This window comes from Corvus brachyrhynchos, unplaced genomic scaffold (genome assembly GCF_000691975.1).
Source record: "Corvus brachyrhynchos isolate BGI_N302 unplaced genomic scaffold, ASM69197v1 scaffold409, whole genome shotgun sequence".
Classification (NCBI taxonomy): domain Eukaryota; kingdom Metazoa; phylum Chordata; class Aves; order Passeriformes; family Corvidae; genus Corvus; species Corvus brachyrhynchos.
The window spans coordinates 1,885,679-1,904,281 of record NW_008246059.1 but is presented as its reverse complement, the minus strand read 5'-3'; the positions used below and the strand labels follow the sequence as shown (position 1 = coordinate 1,904,281).

General features: G+C 41.5%; 1 protein-coding gene across 1 annotated transcript in view; it reads left to right on the top strand.

The window, feature by feature from the left end:
* The window catches only part of CARMIL1 (capping protein regulator and myosin 1 linker 1), a 197,305-nt gene that overhangs the window by 6,257 nt on the left and 172,445 nt on the right, over window positions 1-18,603 (top strand). Inside the window, 1 exon segment of the mRNA XM_017746126.1 lies at window positions 1,337-1,434. Coding sequence (XP_017601615.1) covers window positions 1,337-1,434 — 98 coding nt within the window.

Sequence of the window (18,603 nt, the reverse complement as noted above, 5' to 3'; positions counted from 1 at the left end):
TTCGCGCTGCGCAAGCCGCTGCTACCGAGGAGCTTTTGTTTCCTGATAGGAAAATTAAAATTCCTGGGGAAAACATGCCGATTCTGCAGAAAGAGCTCTTTCTGGCAAAGAGTGTCTACGGCCAGCCATGTTTCTGACTTGCACACCCTTCCGCCCTTCAGGCAGAACGCTGTGGCCTGGCTTAAACATCCAGGCTTAATAAATGGTGTGTTGTTTGTGCTAACGTCTTCTGACTACTGGATGAAAATTGTGCAGAAAAGCGCTATACAGAGCACTATAATTAAAAGCCTTAGGAATAGCCTATTATCTTTAATTTTTGCCTTTAAACGTAAGCGTGCCCTAGGGCAAAGTGTATGTGTCCGGAGAGGGTGGAGACTTGCCTTTTACAGATGCCAGTTGTAGGGCTGGAAATAGGTTAATGTGTTTAAAAGATTTCTTTTTCATTCCCTTTCATTGGGGGCTGGGGAGTGAAACTTAGGGAAGGTGCCAAATTGGCTCTTCTAGATGAACTCCTCTGTTTATCTCTCAATTACATCAGTGTCAGTAGTTGTATAAGCTTTCTAGACACAGTTCCCTGTGTGTATATTCCCTTCAGGCCAGGGTGCAAATGCTCAGGGGAAAAGCTGGTTCGTGTCATGCTTGGCAGAGACCGTGTATACATGTGTATGCATGTACATATTAAAACATTATGGCAACTAGTGTAACTTTGGTGTTGGCACCATGAGGTGGCTACATTGTCGCTGGGATTGTGACAACAGTGTTGTGTCCATAGCATCCTCTGCATAGCTGCCGGGTGTTACTATCTGGAAGTCTGCTTGGTTTGCTTCGTTACTTAAATGCACAGAGTGCAAAAATGTGTGAACAGTTGCTCTTCCATTACCTGACCCATTTAGCCTCCCTGATATTAACAAAAGGCTAAAACGTGTGCAATGCAAGGAGCTAATCTGCTTTAGCAAGCTTTTCAGGTACAAATAATAGCAGTGAGAAATTAGTTGCATTTTCCCAGAGTAGAGCTAAGCAGTGCTGTGGCACGTCTTGGGAATGCTTTTGATATGTAAGTTATACTGGAAAAAATTATCAAATTGTGTTTAGAATCCTGGCATATGACATCAATAATCCTATCATAGTAGACACAAATTATTGTGTAGATGGCATACTAGAAAGTTGTACTTGTGTTAGGTTGTGTTTAGTACTGGCTCATGTGCACAAGACTTCCATGAGTGCAAGCAGTTGAACAACATAGCTCTGAGTCTTTCTGAAAACTCGACAGTGGCATCTGTTTCTTTCTCGTGTTGACACTGAAGGTATTTAATTAAGATATTTTCTTTTGTTTCAGAAAGTGTCAGGGATGTTATTGGGAGGAAAATCAAAATTTCCGTCAAGAAGAAAGTAAAGCTGGAAACCAAGGGAGATAAAGTGGATAACAGAATATTGGTAAGTACAGTAGAATGGCTCTGATTACATATGTGAAGGAAAAGCCAGTATCTTTTCAGAAGGCATAAATTCTCCTCTGGAAGTATTCTTTAAACTTTGTGTGTGCCATAAGATACCCATGTAATTTATTTTCTTACTTTTTCTTACTTTCTTGATAGCCTACATAGGAAGTTGGTGTGCAGCTCTGCATGTTACACACACTCGTTTATCACTGAGTTATTTTGGAGAGTTTAGGGTATTGTGTTGTGGACTGATGATAAAGCAAGCTATTACCAGAACCTGTTCTAAAATATTTTGCTGCCTTTGCTGGTTAGGTTTCCTGTTTACATCCATAAGAATTTTAAGTGGCCAAGAAATGCAAAATGAAGTGTGTAGAATTAATTTTGAGAATCTGAAGCTGTTATGCGGTGAAAAGCAACAGTAAAACTGTTGGGCTTTTTGAACTCAAGTGACTATTTGTATTTTTTAGTGTTCTCTGTTAAGTCATATATCTTCATTTTAAGAGAAATGCTTAATGTGTGGGATTCTAAATTGTCATTCTTACAACTGTAGTGGAGGAAAGCATCAAATTAATCTCCCTTAAGAATGCTTTCCTGTTTTCTCAAGAATTGTTTTGCTGGCCTCTCTTGATAGGAAGAAAACTGTGGTAATGAGCTGCTACGCTTGCATGCTATCTTGAATATGCAAAAAGACATGGAACTGTATTTCCTTGCTCTTTTGATCTCTCTCTATTAGGAGAACTCCTAGACTAACAAACACAAATAAGTACAATGCTGCCATAATATTTTGCAAGATATTGAGATTTGGTGTCTTGTGTTTGTGCTGTAGCACAATTTGAAAGTTTTGTTGCCAAAGCTGTTGTTACAGATATCAGGTACATTCCCCATGCAGATGTGCTATTTTGTCTTTCAAAACCACAACTTCTTAATCACTTCTGAATTATCTTCTTAAAGTATGCATTGCTATCCCTGGGCAGTAACACTGTAGATAATGGCTCACTTTTCTGCGAGAGCTGCTACTTAAGGAATTTGAAATATTTTCTGCTTAATATCTGCTCGTGTTATATCTAGTTCCTTGATTTACAGCTTCTGTACTGGAAATAGATTGAATATGTGAATGTTGATTGATTGTCTCTATTTATTTGAAAACCATGTTTATAGGGAAGGCTGACAGGTTGCACTGAAGTGGTTACACTTGATTGACTTTTTGACTTACACAGAATCATAACTATTATCAATAGTGAAATATGTTGTGGAAATACTGAAATCCTGTTCTGAACTGATGGGACCAAGAGAATATCAAGCTTTGAATCATCAGTGAGGTTTCTGAGGGATGTACGACTTGGCAGTAAAATGCCTATACATGATGATTTGGGTGTTTTTTCTCTCTTTAATCTCCTAAGGTCTCAGGTGGGGGACTTTCACTTTCCATGACTGAAGAGGTACTGAAAGGGAGAGAACCTTTCAGAGGTTCATGAGTTAGTGAGCACTTCTTGTGTGCATTCATGTTGTCTTCAGTGCACAAAGTGTTTCAGGGGAATGATTTGCTGGATGTTGTCTGGTAGAACCATTTGTTCGATGATGCAGAAATGCAGGGGAGTTATATTGGAGGGAGAAAAAACCTTTTTATTCTTAGAGAAATTGATTATTGATTCCTGGAGTTGGATTTTGTGTTTGCCTTTGCCTTAGAAGAAAACTGCCTCATGTGAAGCTTTTTTACAGTGTTTTACAATGTTTCTCTGACTGCATGTGTAAATCTTTATGTGCGGTTGTTTGGTTTAGGGTTTTTTTTTTTGAGTTTTTTGTCATTTTGGGGTGGGGTTTTTTTGGTTTTTTTGTTTTTTTTTTTTTTTTGCAGAGGTGCTGAATGTTGTCCGCCGTAGCAAAGGCCGATAGAGACTATGGTTCACTTTGCAGACGCAAAATTCTCTGAAATGCAGAATGCTCTGGAAGAAATTACACTAGAAACACCTTGATTTCGGTACCTCAGATTAATGGAGACTTTCTGGCCTTAGTGTGTTGGCACAGTCTCACTTCCTACCTGCAAAGTGTAGAGGACATACACCCTTCTCTCATCAGTAGAGTGATACTGAAAATAAATAACCTTGCTTCAGAAGTATGTGAGTGCTTAATACTAAATGCTACAAGAGATCTGCCAGCAAAACTAAAAACTTTTGTACTCTGAGCTGGAACTTAAGAGTATTCAGTAAATAATGCATGCGGCCGCGTTCTGACTGGAGCAGGTAAAACTGAGTTGCTGTGCCTTGGGTGAGCCTGTCAAACAGCATGCTGAATGAAGTGTTGGCAGCAAAAGCAGCTCAGTAATTAAAGACTCTATCCTTAAGTGAATGCACCAGAGGGCTCAAATGTGATTGCATGGGCAACCTTCATGCCAGCGCTCCTCAACTCCTGAGAGCTTAGTTTTGAAACGTTAATCCTCTGAGTGCTGTCTCTGGAGTGCACGTGTGGCAATGGATTGTTTTGAGATTTTGGGTTGAATTTTATTAGTAGTTGGGTGTTTACATTAGGTGCAATGCTTTGGGTCCAGCACTTAATAGGGAGAAAATACCAGTTGCTCTCATCTAGCTAACCCCAGAGCTGTTGTGAAACGTGCTCATGGCTTTAGAGGAGGTTGATCACAGAGGCTGGCACTGAGCCCTGACACCGAAATCTGTGCTTTAATTAAATGATCTCTCATCCTTCCTTCCTAGGGAAATCCAGCAAAATCAGTACCACTTTGAGAAAGGGAGATTATTTTAAAATGACTGCACTTGGCAGGTAACTATAAAAACACTTGACCTCTGGCCCTGTTGTTCACAGTGTATTCAAGGTACAGAGTACTAGAATATGGATGTAACCATCTACTTAAATCACTCTGCTATAGGAAATTCCTCTGATAATTAAGATGGAAATTAGAATCTGAGACTAAAGAAAAACAATGCAAAACCCCTGGTGTTGCTTGCAGTAGGGTCCCAGTATTAAACTGGTGAAGTTGGCGGATAAAGACCATGCTTGCCTTAAGATGCTTTAGGACCCCAGCTTTGGGTGCCAGTGTTTGGAAATTATGTCTAGGAATTTTGATATAAACCAGATTATTTCAGTCTGCACAAGGAGTTTGCTGTCTCAATCTCAATCTACAGTTATTTAGTTTTTCAGTTAGTCATAATGATGCAAAACAGTAAACATCATGAGCTGCTGAGCTGCCCCTGGTCTGCTGGCACCAAATCTCAGGTCTGTGGGCAGCACACTGGTATCCAACCCTGAAAAGGCAATAACCAGCTTGAACAGGCAGAAAATCAGTCCTCAGGTGATTAGGCCTAAACCCCAGTCCTATCTGGGTACTCTGGCACTGGAGAAAGTGGGGAAACATGCAGGCGTAGAGGAGACCTTGAAAGGTGACGAGCTGCCCTACAGGGCAAGGGGAACAGACATCGTGGGACTCCGCAGTGGGGCACAGTCCCACTGTGGGCCAGTCCCACTCGGCAGCTGGGGGTAGCTGAGCTCTGGTGGTCACCAGCACTGCAGTGACCCAAGGCCAGGCCAGGCAGCTGGGTCTGTGGGGTGGCCTCAGCTGCGAAAGGGACCAAGCACAGCTGTAGCTGTGGTGTTGCTCAGGCCAGCGTTGAGTGCCAGAGCTCTGAAGCAATGTTGGGGAGTCCTGGTCAAGACTTGTTCCTACTTTTGGGGTCACATACATGCACTGTGTTGGGTGCAGGCAGCCGAGCTCCGGCAGAGCCCTTGAAGAGGCTGCCCCAGCTGGCTCCAGGTGGCCCTCAGCCAGAGGCAGAGTACTCCTGCAGGAGGGGACTCAGCTGTGTTCGGCTTCAGTGTGATTCTCACAACAGTAGTCTTTCTGAGTTATCGCTCTTTCCTAATCAGTGGAGGATAGCTTTGGATTTGTGTGATTGTTTTGTTTAAACCTGGTTTCTTATGAGAACAAGGTTTAAGGCATCATGCTGAGTGCCTGCGGTGTTTTTCCTCACACTGACAGCTTCTGACCTTCTCTCCAGTTTCAGTTTAAGCTGATGGGTATGGAGACGTCCCAGTTGTGATGATAACAGAGTTGGCTGGGTGTGGGGGGAGACAGCCAGAAAAAGAAGAGAAACTTTACACCTACTCCCTCCTCTAAGGCCTCCACCTTTTGCCACCATAAGGGATCAGGCAGAATGCCCGGTCTGTGTACTTCGGTTTGGTGGTTTTTTGTTGTTGTGTTGGCTTTTTTTGTTTGTTTGCTTGCTTGGTTTTTGTTTTGTTTTGTTAAATCCAGAGGCCTCAGTGTTTATCAGATTATCACCTACAGACAAACGCTGGTAGGGACTGGGCTTCGTAGCTTTGGTGTTTGTCGTGCTACTTTTCCCCCTCAAAATACCCAAGATATTTGTACATAATTTTGCTGATTATTTCCTGCTGCCTTTTCTTCCTCTCAGATTTATTGCAATTAGCAGCAAGCATTGAGAAGTTAAAATGTTTTCAGCAGTGGTTTCAGGACAGCCCAGAATTCAGGATTCATCTTACTTTTTTTTCTTTACTATTAGGAAAAGAGAATATTCCTGCTCTATTTGCCTTTGAGATTAGTTTTCTTTTCCGAACTAATATTATTTTAGACATAACATATAAGAAAATATTGCAAGTGACCATGCTCTTTATGTGTTTGGTTGCATTTCTTTGCTTTATTGCTGTGTTTGTTGTGATTTTTTTGTTTTGTTTTTTTCCTGACCTTCAGGCTACAGAATAGTGTGATGTGATGTAGTGACCAAAAGCACTTTATTAGGAAATCCCATTGAGGACTCTCTGTTACACTTCTGCCCTCGGTCATTTACATTCTCTTTGTTAAAATATCACACTGCTACTTCTGAAATTGAGACAGTTGCTTTGGCAGGTGGCTCTCCTTAAAATGTACTGTATGCACAACATAGATTCACTGGGAGCAATTCATGTCCTTGTCACTTTCTCTGGGACATATGTTTCCATGGGCTTTTAAAACAAAAAATTGAATTGGCTCCTGTCAAAGAAGTTTATATTTGTCCTGTGCACATGGTCTGAGATTTCATGTTCTGGTTCTAAAGAGTCTCTTATAAAGACTGGAGTTCTATTTAAAAAAAAAAATCTATCTGTGTTTACTTTTAAAGGAGCAATTATGGCCATTTTGTGTGCTCTCCATGTGGTTTCTGAATACTGCTTGAACAATGTGGTTGACTACTGAAGCAACAGAGCCTGTATGAGCTCCTGTGCCTGTTCAGCTATCAGGGTGGCAGTCTCCGGCTGGAGGCAGTAGTATTTTGCACTGCCAAAACTATTTTGGGATTAAAAGCTCTGGTGCTTGTTTTCCATTGCTCATCTTTTGTCTCGATCCATCCACAATATTCTGTTTGAATAGAGATGAATTTCACATCGTGCCTTAAAAAATATGCACTTCTTTTAAACCACTAAGAGCACAGGGTTGTCTAAGGTTGGCTTTACATAAAATGTGTGCAATCTCACACGTTATATCATGACAGCTGGTGTGTGATAATGATGTTAAATAGGGACATTCTTTAAAAATAATGGTGTTTCCTCTTCCCTGCCCAGAACATTGACTGTTATGACATATATCTTAAGTGTGTCTTTATGAAGATGAAAGGAGGTAGGTGTTGATGCATCCCTCATGTCAGGAAATCTAAATGAAGTGAGGTAGAGTAATCAAAAAATACTTAGATGTGAAAACGTATTTTAATATATTTACAAGGTGCCTCTTAGAAAGCAACTGAACTGTGGCCTGTAAGATTGCTACAAAAAAACTGAAATAAAAAGAGTACTGCAGGAAATAGAATTTATTAATTCAGTCATGCAGTTGCATTTGTTTCCACAATAGGAAACATTTTAAAAAAGTACTCATGTGCAAGTTTCACTGAAATTTATGTTTATGTTAAACGCTGATCCATGAGGTTACTTTTAACTGGTGGGAAGATTTACAAACCTAGCATTCTGGAGTACTGTGTCCAGCTCTGGGACCCCCAACATAAGAAGGACATGGACCACTTACCTGTTGCAATGAGTCTCCCCAGGGATTCTGCCCCTCCACTCCGTACTTGTGAGAACCCACCTGGAGTGCTGTGTCCAGCTCTGGGGCCCCCAGGATAAGGACATGGACCTGCTGGAGTGAGTCCAGGTGAGGCCATGAAGATGACCAGAGGGCTGGAGCACCTCTCCTGTGAAGACAGGCTGAGATAGTTGGGGTTGTTGAGCCTGGAGAAGAGAAGGCTCCAGGGAGACCCTATTGCAGCCTTCCAGTACTTAAGGTGGGCTTATAAGAAAAATGAGGTAAAATTTTTTAACAGCACCTGTTGTGACAGGAAAAGGGGGAATGATTTTAAACTAAAAGAGGGTCAGTTTAGACTAGATGTAAGGAAGAAATTTTTTACTATGAGGGTGGTGAGGCACTGGAACAGGTTGCCCTGAGAAGTTGTGAATGCCCCATCCCTAGAAGTGTTCAAGGCCAGGTTGGATGGGGTTTTGAGCAACCTGGTCTAGTGTAAGGTGTCTCTGCTTATTGCAGGGGTTGGATCTAGATGATCTTTAAGGTCTCTTCCAACCCAAACCATTCTATGGTTCAATGATTCAATGGTTCAATGAATTGCTGTGATAGTGCATGCAAGTGTAGAAATTCAAGATGATTTCTTGCACCTATAGTGTGTTTTTTCCATGTTTTGGGAGGACAGAAATGCAGCTGGCTTGCTCTCCCTTTCTTTAGTTTTGGGCAGCTGGTACAGGCAGGGAAAGGTAAGAAAAAGGGACTCCTCTTTCAGCGCCCTGAAAGCGTCTGCTGTTGTCCTGGCTCGTGTAGTTTGCATTTTCACACTCACCTGCAAGTACATACATCCTTATCTGTGTTCTGGAAGGAGGAAACGTGAACACAATCTCACTCTTAGCAGGTTCTGGTTTTCTGTGTACAGAAAACCAGCTCTAACAGTTACCAGGGTAAAAAAAGTGGTGGGAGGGAGTGTGGTGGCCGGTGAACATACATTACAAGGGAGAGAGAGTTTTCAGTGAGACAAGTCCCCAGTACCACAAGTACCTCCAGGTTAGGGCGGCCAGAAAGGCTTCTCCCAGGGTGCTTGTTCTGTTATGTTAATCTATCCCAGTTTGGATTCCCCAGTTGGCTGTTGGCCTCTACCCCTTGTCACCCCCCAGAGCTTCCCCATTGGTCCCGTTCCCTAGTCCCGCTTTTTCCCTGCCTAAGGATAAAACTGTGAGTTTCCGGATCATGCTTGTATTTGCCTCTGCACCCTTTGACAGTGTAGCAGCCATAAATGCTCCTGGCAGAACACACACAAGTGCCCCTCTCGACTCTTTGCTACCGACTGTAACACTGAACCCACCCGTGCTTCTGTGGGGGCACGCGGGATCCCACGGAGCTCGGCAGGGACAGTATTAAGGGAGGAATCTGCTGTGGCTCTGAATTGATCATGGAATCTTTCCTCCTGTCAATTTCTTGTAACCCAATTAGAAAGCATTTCCTTTTTAAACTGCCACCCTCTTTCCACTTCTCTTGCTGAATATATAATGTACCAAAGTGGTTTGCTAATGCGCTTTTGCTTTCAGAGGGCCTGACTCCTTGCCACCATTACTTATGAAATGGAGCCTTCCTAAGCAAGGATTTTCATTGAGATCTGTGCATAAAAGAGGCAGAAGACTGATTATTTCATATAATTTCCCTAAAGCTGGAAATAGAAAATGAGCATTAGGGTCAACTTCTTGTCTCTGTCACTCTTTGCCACTGATGGCTTTTTTTCCCCAAGAATGAGAAGACTTGGAGGAGAACAGAATTTGTTATTTGGGAGACATATATAAATGCAAGAGCAGTGTCCATATTTGTGTGGGGTTTCTTTTTTTCTTTTTTTCCTCTTACAGCTTGTTTTATCTGCCTGACTTACTTTAAGAAAAGACTTCTCATGCAGGGAATGTGGTCTACTTTTTAAGTAGTGTGGAGGAGGACAGAGTAAACTCAAAAAAGGCTGCAAGCGCTGCTAAGTGAAGAGTTAGTGCAGTGTAGTGTGAAAAATGCTTCTTGTTGCTCAGAGTCCCTCTCTTCAACCACTGTTGTGGTGGAAAATTGGTGAATGTCATTGATTCGTTTGATTGTTAGAATACTTACTTTAGCTCACCTACAATTCTGCTTCTTTTTTTTTTCTCATGGTGATGGTAATTTAACTCTGTGTAAAGTAATTAAAGGCCCAGGATGCAAAATTATCCTTTAAATTTAGCTGCTGCTAATGGTGCTCTGTACAGCTACCTGAGTCCCCAGGCTGATTTCTGCCCTTGGTCCTGTCTCATCTCTCCCTGTTTCTCAAACATCTACTCTGTGTCAACTCACGAGTGATATCTTTGTCTTAGTGATAGCTTCCCTAATTTGATTATTTCAGATAACAAACTGTTAGGATGCAAAATGTAATTATAAGAGCCAGATTCTTATAACCCTACACTCCTGAAACAGACCTAACGAAATTAATTGGCCTGCTGGATGAGGGAAGAGAGACTCTGGCTCAGGGAGTCAGGGTTGCAGAATAAGATCCAAATAGCCGTGGCATGTGAAATTTAAGGCTAGCAAAACAAAACTGGTTGCTACAAAGCTCAGAAAAGGAGTCACGTTGCTGGTGTGGATACAAATTAAAAGGGTTTGTGTGTCCTGTGAGGCTACTGAAAAGGTGCTCACAGGGTGGAAACTGTCGGCAAGTGAGGAGCAGCTCTTATTTGAACAGGTTATGTTTCTGGATCTTCTTTGCAAAGTGATCTTTATAAAAAAAATGAATACAAGAATTTTGGTCTGGGCTCATGGGTGTGGATGTTGTGCTGCTTATCCCCTTGGCTGACAAGTGGCGTTTGTATCCCTGCATACAGTAGAAGGCCTGTGTGACAGCAGGATGGGCCTCAAGGTGTGCACGTGGAGATGGAAAATTAGAAGAGTAGATGCTGGGTCTATATTCCCCTTAAGATTTTCATCTTGCATTGTGTTTTCAATTGGTGCTTGTTTCTATGCCTTTTAGATCGGTTGATAACTAATTTTTTCCCCTTTCCACAGCTGAAGCAGTGGTTAGCAGCATGCTGCCCGTGAGGCAGACAGCAGTCTGTTTGGGATGTCTGGAAGCACGCTCTTAGCCAGGGCTTAGGAAGCTGAGGTCATTTGGAGCAAGCAATTTCCACTTTGTGCCTCAAAGATGCTTGCCAGAGGCATGTCTTTATGGAGTAGGCACTTAAAGTACACATCACTTTCTTTGAACACGTCTTCGGTCCTCTGAACAGCAACCCTTCCCTTGTAGCTAAGACTGTCAAACTGCTGCTTTTGTAGAGCTCCATGAAATTTTGAGGATTTGAGCCAAGTTATAGGTACCTCGTTCTTGGGGCCAGGGAGCAAAACAAGAGGGCGAGATAGGTGCTGCAGAGCAGTATCTACTCAGATTTGGTTAAAGGAAGTGAATGGCTGTTGACCCCAGTCTGAATTGGGAGACAGGGCAGTGCTGTGTTTTTTCAGGGTCAGCCTTTGAATGAAAAGGCTTCTCCCTCTCTGCCTTGAAGGCCATTGGCAAGACTGAAACTATTCACACAGAACTATTGATAAAGGGGAAGCCTTTCAGAGGCTCATGTCTTAACAAACACTAGTGGCTGATGCTTAAGCATGATACCTTTTATAGCCATGTATGTGAGCCTCTACTCCAATGCAGAGCTGAGGAGCCATAGGCAGGGAGCAGTGAAGGTAGGTCAAAACAGATGTTTGGATTTTTAGTGCAGCTGGCTTTAGATGGCAATCTCTTCTTTTGGTATTTATAATGTAGCAAATTATATATTTTTCAAATACTTGAAAAAATATTAGCTTTGTTTGGTATTGGTGCTTTGATGAGTAATAATTTCTGCCACTTGGTAAGTTTATGCATATCCCAAAAGTAAATTATTTATTATTATTATCACAGCATGAAAAATGAATTTTAAATAAAACAAGAAGTTATCTTGACTGTGCTAGTCTTTACATCTGCACTTGGCAAGTGGCGGAAAAGCACAGGCTTTGGCCTTTCTCTTTTCTCATATTAAGAAGGTGCTGAAATCCCTGCATTTTTGGTAAAGCATATTGGTGTATTCTGTGTACAGCTGTTGCATACACTATGGGTATCTTTATGTTCCCTTTCTTACCTTGTATCTTCCTTTTTACTGTCCTTCCAAGTCTTCTGCTTGAAAAAGTCTCTGGAAGCTTTCCTGCATGCAGATTGCTGTCAGGATAGGGGTTTGCTTTTTAGTCTACCTCTTCTCACTCTAGTATGCCCATTTTTCTAACAATCCATATTCCCCCACTTCTGTTTCCTTTCCTTACAGACATAATATAAATATCCCCAAATTCCTCAGTATCCCTGCAAGTACAGGGATGATGGACCGAACATGATGCTGCTATGCTAAAAAATATTGTAGGCTGCCATAAACTTACTCTGTGTACATTTTTATCTTGTCTTGCTAGCCAAGTTCTCTGCTTCCTTCTTCTACAGTTCAATCAAAATCTATGCCAGGTCTATGTTATTTGCGTCATGGTGGCAGTTTGGTTTATGCTGGACATTATGGTACTATTTGTGTAATTTGGCTTTAGGTTCTTTCCACCTTTCCCAAAGCAGCTCCCTTTGGTTTAAAAAAAAAAAAAAAGCAACACAACAAAAAAACCAAAAGCAAAAGAAAGCAAGCAAAAACTCACCAACAAGCCCCAATGCAACAAAGTGCTGTGCAAATTATGCTTGTCCTAAGGCAGACAAGGTAGTACGATGGACACAACTTGCTTGCATTGCTCTCCCCACATCTCTAGGTACAGGACTGATTGGGCTGAGAAAAGGGAGAAAGTTAAAAGAAAACAAGAAAGGAACTGTAGTATAACATGGCAATTTAAATGAAATTAGCTGATGTGGATAGTGCCAGAGCAGTGTAAAAGACTGTAAAATAGCTTTAAAAGGATTTCATCTGTGAATACAATGCTTTGTTACCCAAGTTTTATAGTTTTATCTTTACTTTGGGAAGACACCCTCTATGAGATTTGGCTCTGCTGATGGAATTTAACTGTATTTTATGTAATCTGTACTATTTCCTTCACATGTGATTTCAAAGCCAGTTTTCTACCATTTACTTGCTTAGCTACACCGTGTTGGCAAACTGCAGGAGAAGTTGAATGCTAATTCCTTTGGGATCCTGTGCAGGCATGTCAGCTGAAGTTTGGAAAAGCTGCTTATCTGGAGAAGAATGTTGTGTTCAGTCTTTAGCCAAATGCCAAGAAAAACCTTCAGGAGTCACCTAATACAGCAAGAAGGACTTTATTCCCCCCCCGTCTAAACTGTTGCTTGTTTTTTTTTTTTTGCCTACACTAAGTACGGCTAAAAAGCTAAGATGGGCAGGGCTCGACTCTTACAAGTTGCATATTCAAATTAGAAAAATCTTAGATGGTTGCAGGTTTAATGGTGACACTGAAAATAGATTGCCTTTTTTGCCCTCTCATTGTTAAACTATAACCTTTTCCAGCTGACAAAGATTTCTGAAACTGAGTAAATCCTTATTGGAAGCCTTGGAAATATATTTTTCAGTGTTAAATATTTTGAAAACATTTAGCCAAAAATAGAAAACCTGAAAATACTAGTTTCATGTGATTTTTATAGTGTAATGCTACCCTTTTAAAGTATTTCCTGTAACATTATTAGATGGATCTGCTGTTGTTTGTATGTGCATGAAATTGTGTGAAATTAAAATTCTGCAGGTTTTTATATGGTATTAGTTTATCACAATGTAGCCTTAATGCAATTTTAGTAGGTCTTTGTTCAGCCTGAGGGCTTACGTCCGTCCCAAGTACATTATTCTTCCATTTTATTTTTTCCATCTTTTCTCTTATTTTTCTATTTTTATCTTCCATTGTTTATTTTAGAATATTCCTTATGTTGCGTTTCTGTTTGGAGTGTCTGTTTCCTCTCACCATAAAGATAATTGCAGACAATTCTTTGATATCAAGACTGGCATTAAGGACGTATGCATATTTGAAGGAAACATTGGCAAGTCAGCTTCTGGGCCTCCCCTTTCACCTCTTAAACTGCCCCAGTCTCCCACTGCTCTCTGGGCTGTGATTCAGCTGATGTCCATGGTGCCTCTTCATTCAGCATGGAGCAGCACTAACCTTGTGTGGAAGGGGTCAGTGAATTGTGCTTGACACGGAGCACTAGGAACCAACTTTCCTCTGCCTTCCCAGGTGCTGCCTGCCTGGGAGCCAGAGCTGCCTGGTGCTTGTGCTCTCTGCCTCACAGCAAAGGCAGGGTGGTGCCTGGGAGGAGGAATGCCATCATGTGTGTATTTTGAGATGTGCTGCAAAGAAAGCTTTGCTGTGCAGTAGCCTCTGTGTTTGAAATCCACAATGTGGCTCTTCCTTGTGTAACTTCGTGCAGGGAAGCTGGAAGGGAGCTGGAAGAGGCTGGACTGTACTGGGGGAGGAGGTGTCTCTGCTTGCACAATTCCTTCTGTAATGCTAGACCTCTCACTTGCCAAATGCAGGAATCTGCATGGCCCTGCTCTGCTCCAGAGCATGATGGGAGGAAGGGATTCACTGGTTTCACTGCTTTCAGAGCACTGAAGACTTGGGAGTAAAGGAGTCTAACAGAGAGATTACTTGCTCTCACCAGCCTTTTTACCATACAGGTTCTATGAGGGGCCAGCCTCAGAAATGTTTTCCCATGTCATCTTCACTTGCTTTTTTTTTTTTTCTTTATTGGTAGTGCTTCTGAAAAACCTCAGCTTGTGCTAAAGGGAATGTATAGTATGACAGAACTACCAAAAAGAAGAGGAATAACTTTCTCTACCTTCCTGCGTCACTGTTTTTGAAGTGGTAATAGCAGCTTTTCCTGGAACATAAAGAGGAAGAGCTGGCAGGGACACGAGACTCTGTCAGAAGCCTGGCAGGAATTAAACAAGCTTCCTTAGTTGTTCTTGTACTTTTGTGTTCTCTTCAAGTGTACTTTCCCTGGACCCAGCAAAAATACTGCACCAATCTCACTGCGCATTAGTTACTGGTAAAGTAATTTGAGAACCTTTGGGCAAAGATGTTATTTTCATACCTTTATTTGTTTACTTATGCCATTGTAGTTACCTTTGAAAGAAAAGTTGTTGTGGTTTCACAACTTTTAAATAAGTTTTATTTCTGTAGGAATACCCTTGTGGGAAATACAGCAAATGGGCAGAGGATCGCACAAGTGTTTTAAAATACATGAGAGACTTGCTACAGTGCAGACGTTGCTCCTCTCTCCCCCAAAACTGATTCAAGCTGTACGTTAGCCTTTGGGTTCTCTGGCTTAATACCTGATATAATGAAGTAGGCTGAAAAAAATCCTTAAGCATATAGGGTCCACTTGCATTTTTGCAAAGCTGAGTTGTTTGGTACAGTGTAGTTCTTGCCACTTAGTATCTTGAAGGACACTGAATAAGTTGGGTAATTGACTTTTACATTCATGGATATTGGATGACCCTCCCTTGGGGAGCAGAGAAGTTTTCATAATTGACCTTTGGATAATCTGATGGCATTGTCTAAGACAGAAAACAAAAAATACATGGTCAGGTGGAATTCGTCTTGCCACATCATTTAAACTTCGGTGGTGAAAATCCATTAAACACCAATCTGTTATATTTTTGGCTTTCTGAATAATCCATCTGTTCACTTATGTTGAACCGTATCCACTTAAGATGTGACCAAAATCTGATTTTGGTTTCTTTGCTGTAATCTCTAGTTTAAGAGCACTCTTGGGTGGCTTTTGGACCCCACACACTTGCAAGGTGAAGAGTGGATTGGATTGCCCTGTCCAGTGTTTCTTGCACAGCCTGAGGATTAGTGGATCTGTTGGTGTGTGATGGAGCCAGGCCAGTTGGACAAGGCATTAGGTTAATGCTTGGGGCATTTTGGATGCATTGACATGAGGAAATTTAGTATCTGGGTTACAGTAGCCTCTGGCTGTAATATTTAGCGGATGCTACTGTAAGAAAAATATTCCTTTTCTAATTTTTTTTTTCATTCCCCTGTAATGGAAAATCTGTCCTGAGCTGATTTTAGCATTACATGGAGGTTAAGATTCATAGTGGTTTGCAGTTATCACTATGCCACTGAGTGATAAGGTTGCTTTCAAGCATCTGTAATGGAAATATTGATGTTTTTCCATTCCTGTAGGTAGAGTTCATGCGTAAAGTAAGTGTTGAGCTTTTATGTGTGCATAGTAACCACCCCTCCCAGGAATGTATACCAATGCCTATAATGTTGCACAAGTTGTATTAGATCGGTCTGTGATGTAAAGAGCCACTTTGTTATATATTGCCTAATATATCACACACAGATTATATAAATTTCAAAGATTGTAATGTTATACTCTTATTTTAAGGTTAGTAGAGTAATTGAAACAAGAGGCAATAAAATCAAATCTTGCGAGCCCAGCATGCTGCCTCTTGCATGAAGATGGTGTTCGGTTGCTAAATGTGTTTTTCCCCAGACAGGGAGTGCATCTGCAGATTCTGCAAGGCCCATTTGTTTCAGCCTGAGCACAGTCCTCTGTTGACACTTGCTGTGAAATACCATAGCCTGGTACACTCTCTGTGCTGCTGAGCTCTTGTAGCTTTATCTTCTTTGTTTATTCATTATTAAACGCTTGCTTTCTGCTTGACAAGTGCTATAAAATCCCTTTCACTGTGGCTGAACCCAAGAACCTCTGCTGAGAGTCTAGAAGGGTTATCAGGTTTTTTTTTAATGCAAATATATGCATTCTTACTTTCTGCTGAAGTGCTCTTCAGACCAGGCTCCTTAACACGCTGGTAGATACTCCCTGTCCTGTTCTTTAAGCCATGTAGTCTTGAAAAAATAAATGCTAGATTTTTCTAGATTCCTACTGGAAACAGAAACAAGAGTATCTCGTGTGCTGGAAAAGTGTTTCTAGAGGTCTGATAGTATATTGGATCTACATGAAAATTAATGTTCATACTGTGTAGCTTGTGTGTTGTTACAGTCTTCTGTATTGATGTAGCTGGTATGCAGACCCCATTAAGAACACAGAGCATAGAACAGAAAGGTGTGCTTTTCTAACATGGGCCACGGGAGTTCTAGATTCTGAAGTTTTGTTTTTAAATTAACTGAGTGTAGATGTGCAGTGTTGAAGTTTTTTGGCTTAAGTTTTATGATTATTTGAGAACAACAGACAAATCAGGACTTTGGGTTTCCTTCGTAAGCTGTATCTTGTGTCAGCACTGTTTTATTTTTCAGTTCTTATTAAGCATTTTCTGACTTGTTTTTTTTTACATTGTATTTTATTTATCCTTTCTTAGATGAGCATTCTGATATTTGAGAGCTATAGATATACATGATACTAATCCAGGACACCAGGTTTTCCTCCAAAGGGAGAACAACAGAGTTAACCTCTTGATCTTGGTTTGGTAAGAAGGTATCTTTCCAAATAAAGGCCTTTTGGTCCTGATTCTTCTCAGAAAATCAGCCAAGGCAGATTTTTAGCTCAGTTTTCACCTGTGTGTATTTATTTGTTTGCTTTGAAAATAATCAGTTTGGGACTGTGAGATTCCTTTTCTGTGTGACTCTTGGGTCAAGAGAGGTAGCCTCAGGATTTCTCGTGCAGTAGGGTGTAATACCAGCAGTGACCTGGGACAGCAGTTTTGCTATCTGAGATAACTAGCAGTGGAAGAGCTGACTCTTCCCCCAGAAAAGAACAAAGAAGCAGATGGGAGACTGCCTGAAGAATATTTGAAAGCAAGGCCAGGGACAGTGAGATCAAGGCCAGAGGAATTACTCAGACTGCTGAGTGAGCCTTCTTCTTGCTCTCTGTACTTGACAGACCACAGCTGTGAACCTTGTCCTCCTCTGTGCAGCAGAAGACCTGTAAGGAAAGGCACAAGATTTTTTTCTCAGCGCACAGGTCAATTAGTGTTTATCTCACTGGGGGAAGAGAAGCTGAGAATAAAGCGATGGAGCTCAAGTGGCTTTGGGGAACTCAGTCTAAATGCTGAGTGTTTTTTATGATCATTATTAGTAAAGAAGTCCAAGAAATTGAACCTTCCCACGCCTCAGACTTGTGGGTTTTAATCTAGTCTCAGCTGTGATCATTGTAGCAGTTCCTCAGCTTCACTCTTACCTGGCCAAGGGGCAGCTGTACATCTGCTCCAAGCTTTACAGCTGCTGAAATAGCTGTCGGGTAGCCATGAGCATGGCAGGTGGTGTGCAATGCTCCTCAAAATGCTGGCTACCAGAAACCAGTTCCTCCTGACTCATAGGCTCTTGGTCTTCCACTCAGTGCTGAAATGGCAGGACAGTTCCTTCTAGGTTGTAGCATCTCCTCAGAGGAGATATGCCGGATTCCAGGATAAGCGTGCCACTGATGGTCCTGACCCTCGATAGACCTGGAGTCAGAACTGGTTTGGTTTAGCTCCAGATTTATCACTACCCTTTTCTGCTAAGGAATGCTGGTTCAGTGCCAAAGGTGTGATTATCAGATGAAAGCAATTCTTTTTAGTAACACTGGATCTGCTGAAACACTTACGTTTCCAAGGCATAGGGTCAAACTTTCCTTTTGTTTTAGAGCCATGAAGAGCATGGAAGTTTTGGGAGCACTAATTGGAACCAAGTGTGTCAACTGCAGTGAATGAGTAATTGGATAAATTTGTATCCTTACCTCCTCCGTCTGGTCATGTGTTTATAAAAATGCCATGGTGTTTGTTTTTAGGTGGACTTAACACCATTCCTTGAAAATCTCAGGCAGATGTGCAGAGCTCTTACAGCACTCGCTATTCAGAGGCTTGAGTCTGCCTTACTGGGTATTTGTTTGAACATTTTTTCCACACCCAAACTTGCAGATGCTGGAAACATTGCTGTTGTGAATATTAATGTTTGTCTTCTGTGAATAATCATGGGTCAAAGCCCCACTATCACTTCTGTGGGTACTTTTTCAATGAACTTTGTTTCTCAAACATTTTTGGAAGGAGTGAGTGCTTGTGTGAGAACACTAACCTACAGCTGCCGGTGCTTGCTGAGAACAGTGTGTGGTCGTTGGCTTAGCCTTGCCCTCTAAAAACAGTGCTTTACTGAGGTATCCACTGCTTTTGCTCTTTCTGCCTTTTTTGAGAATGATTATAAACAAATATAAACTTGAAA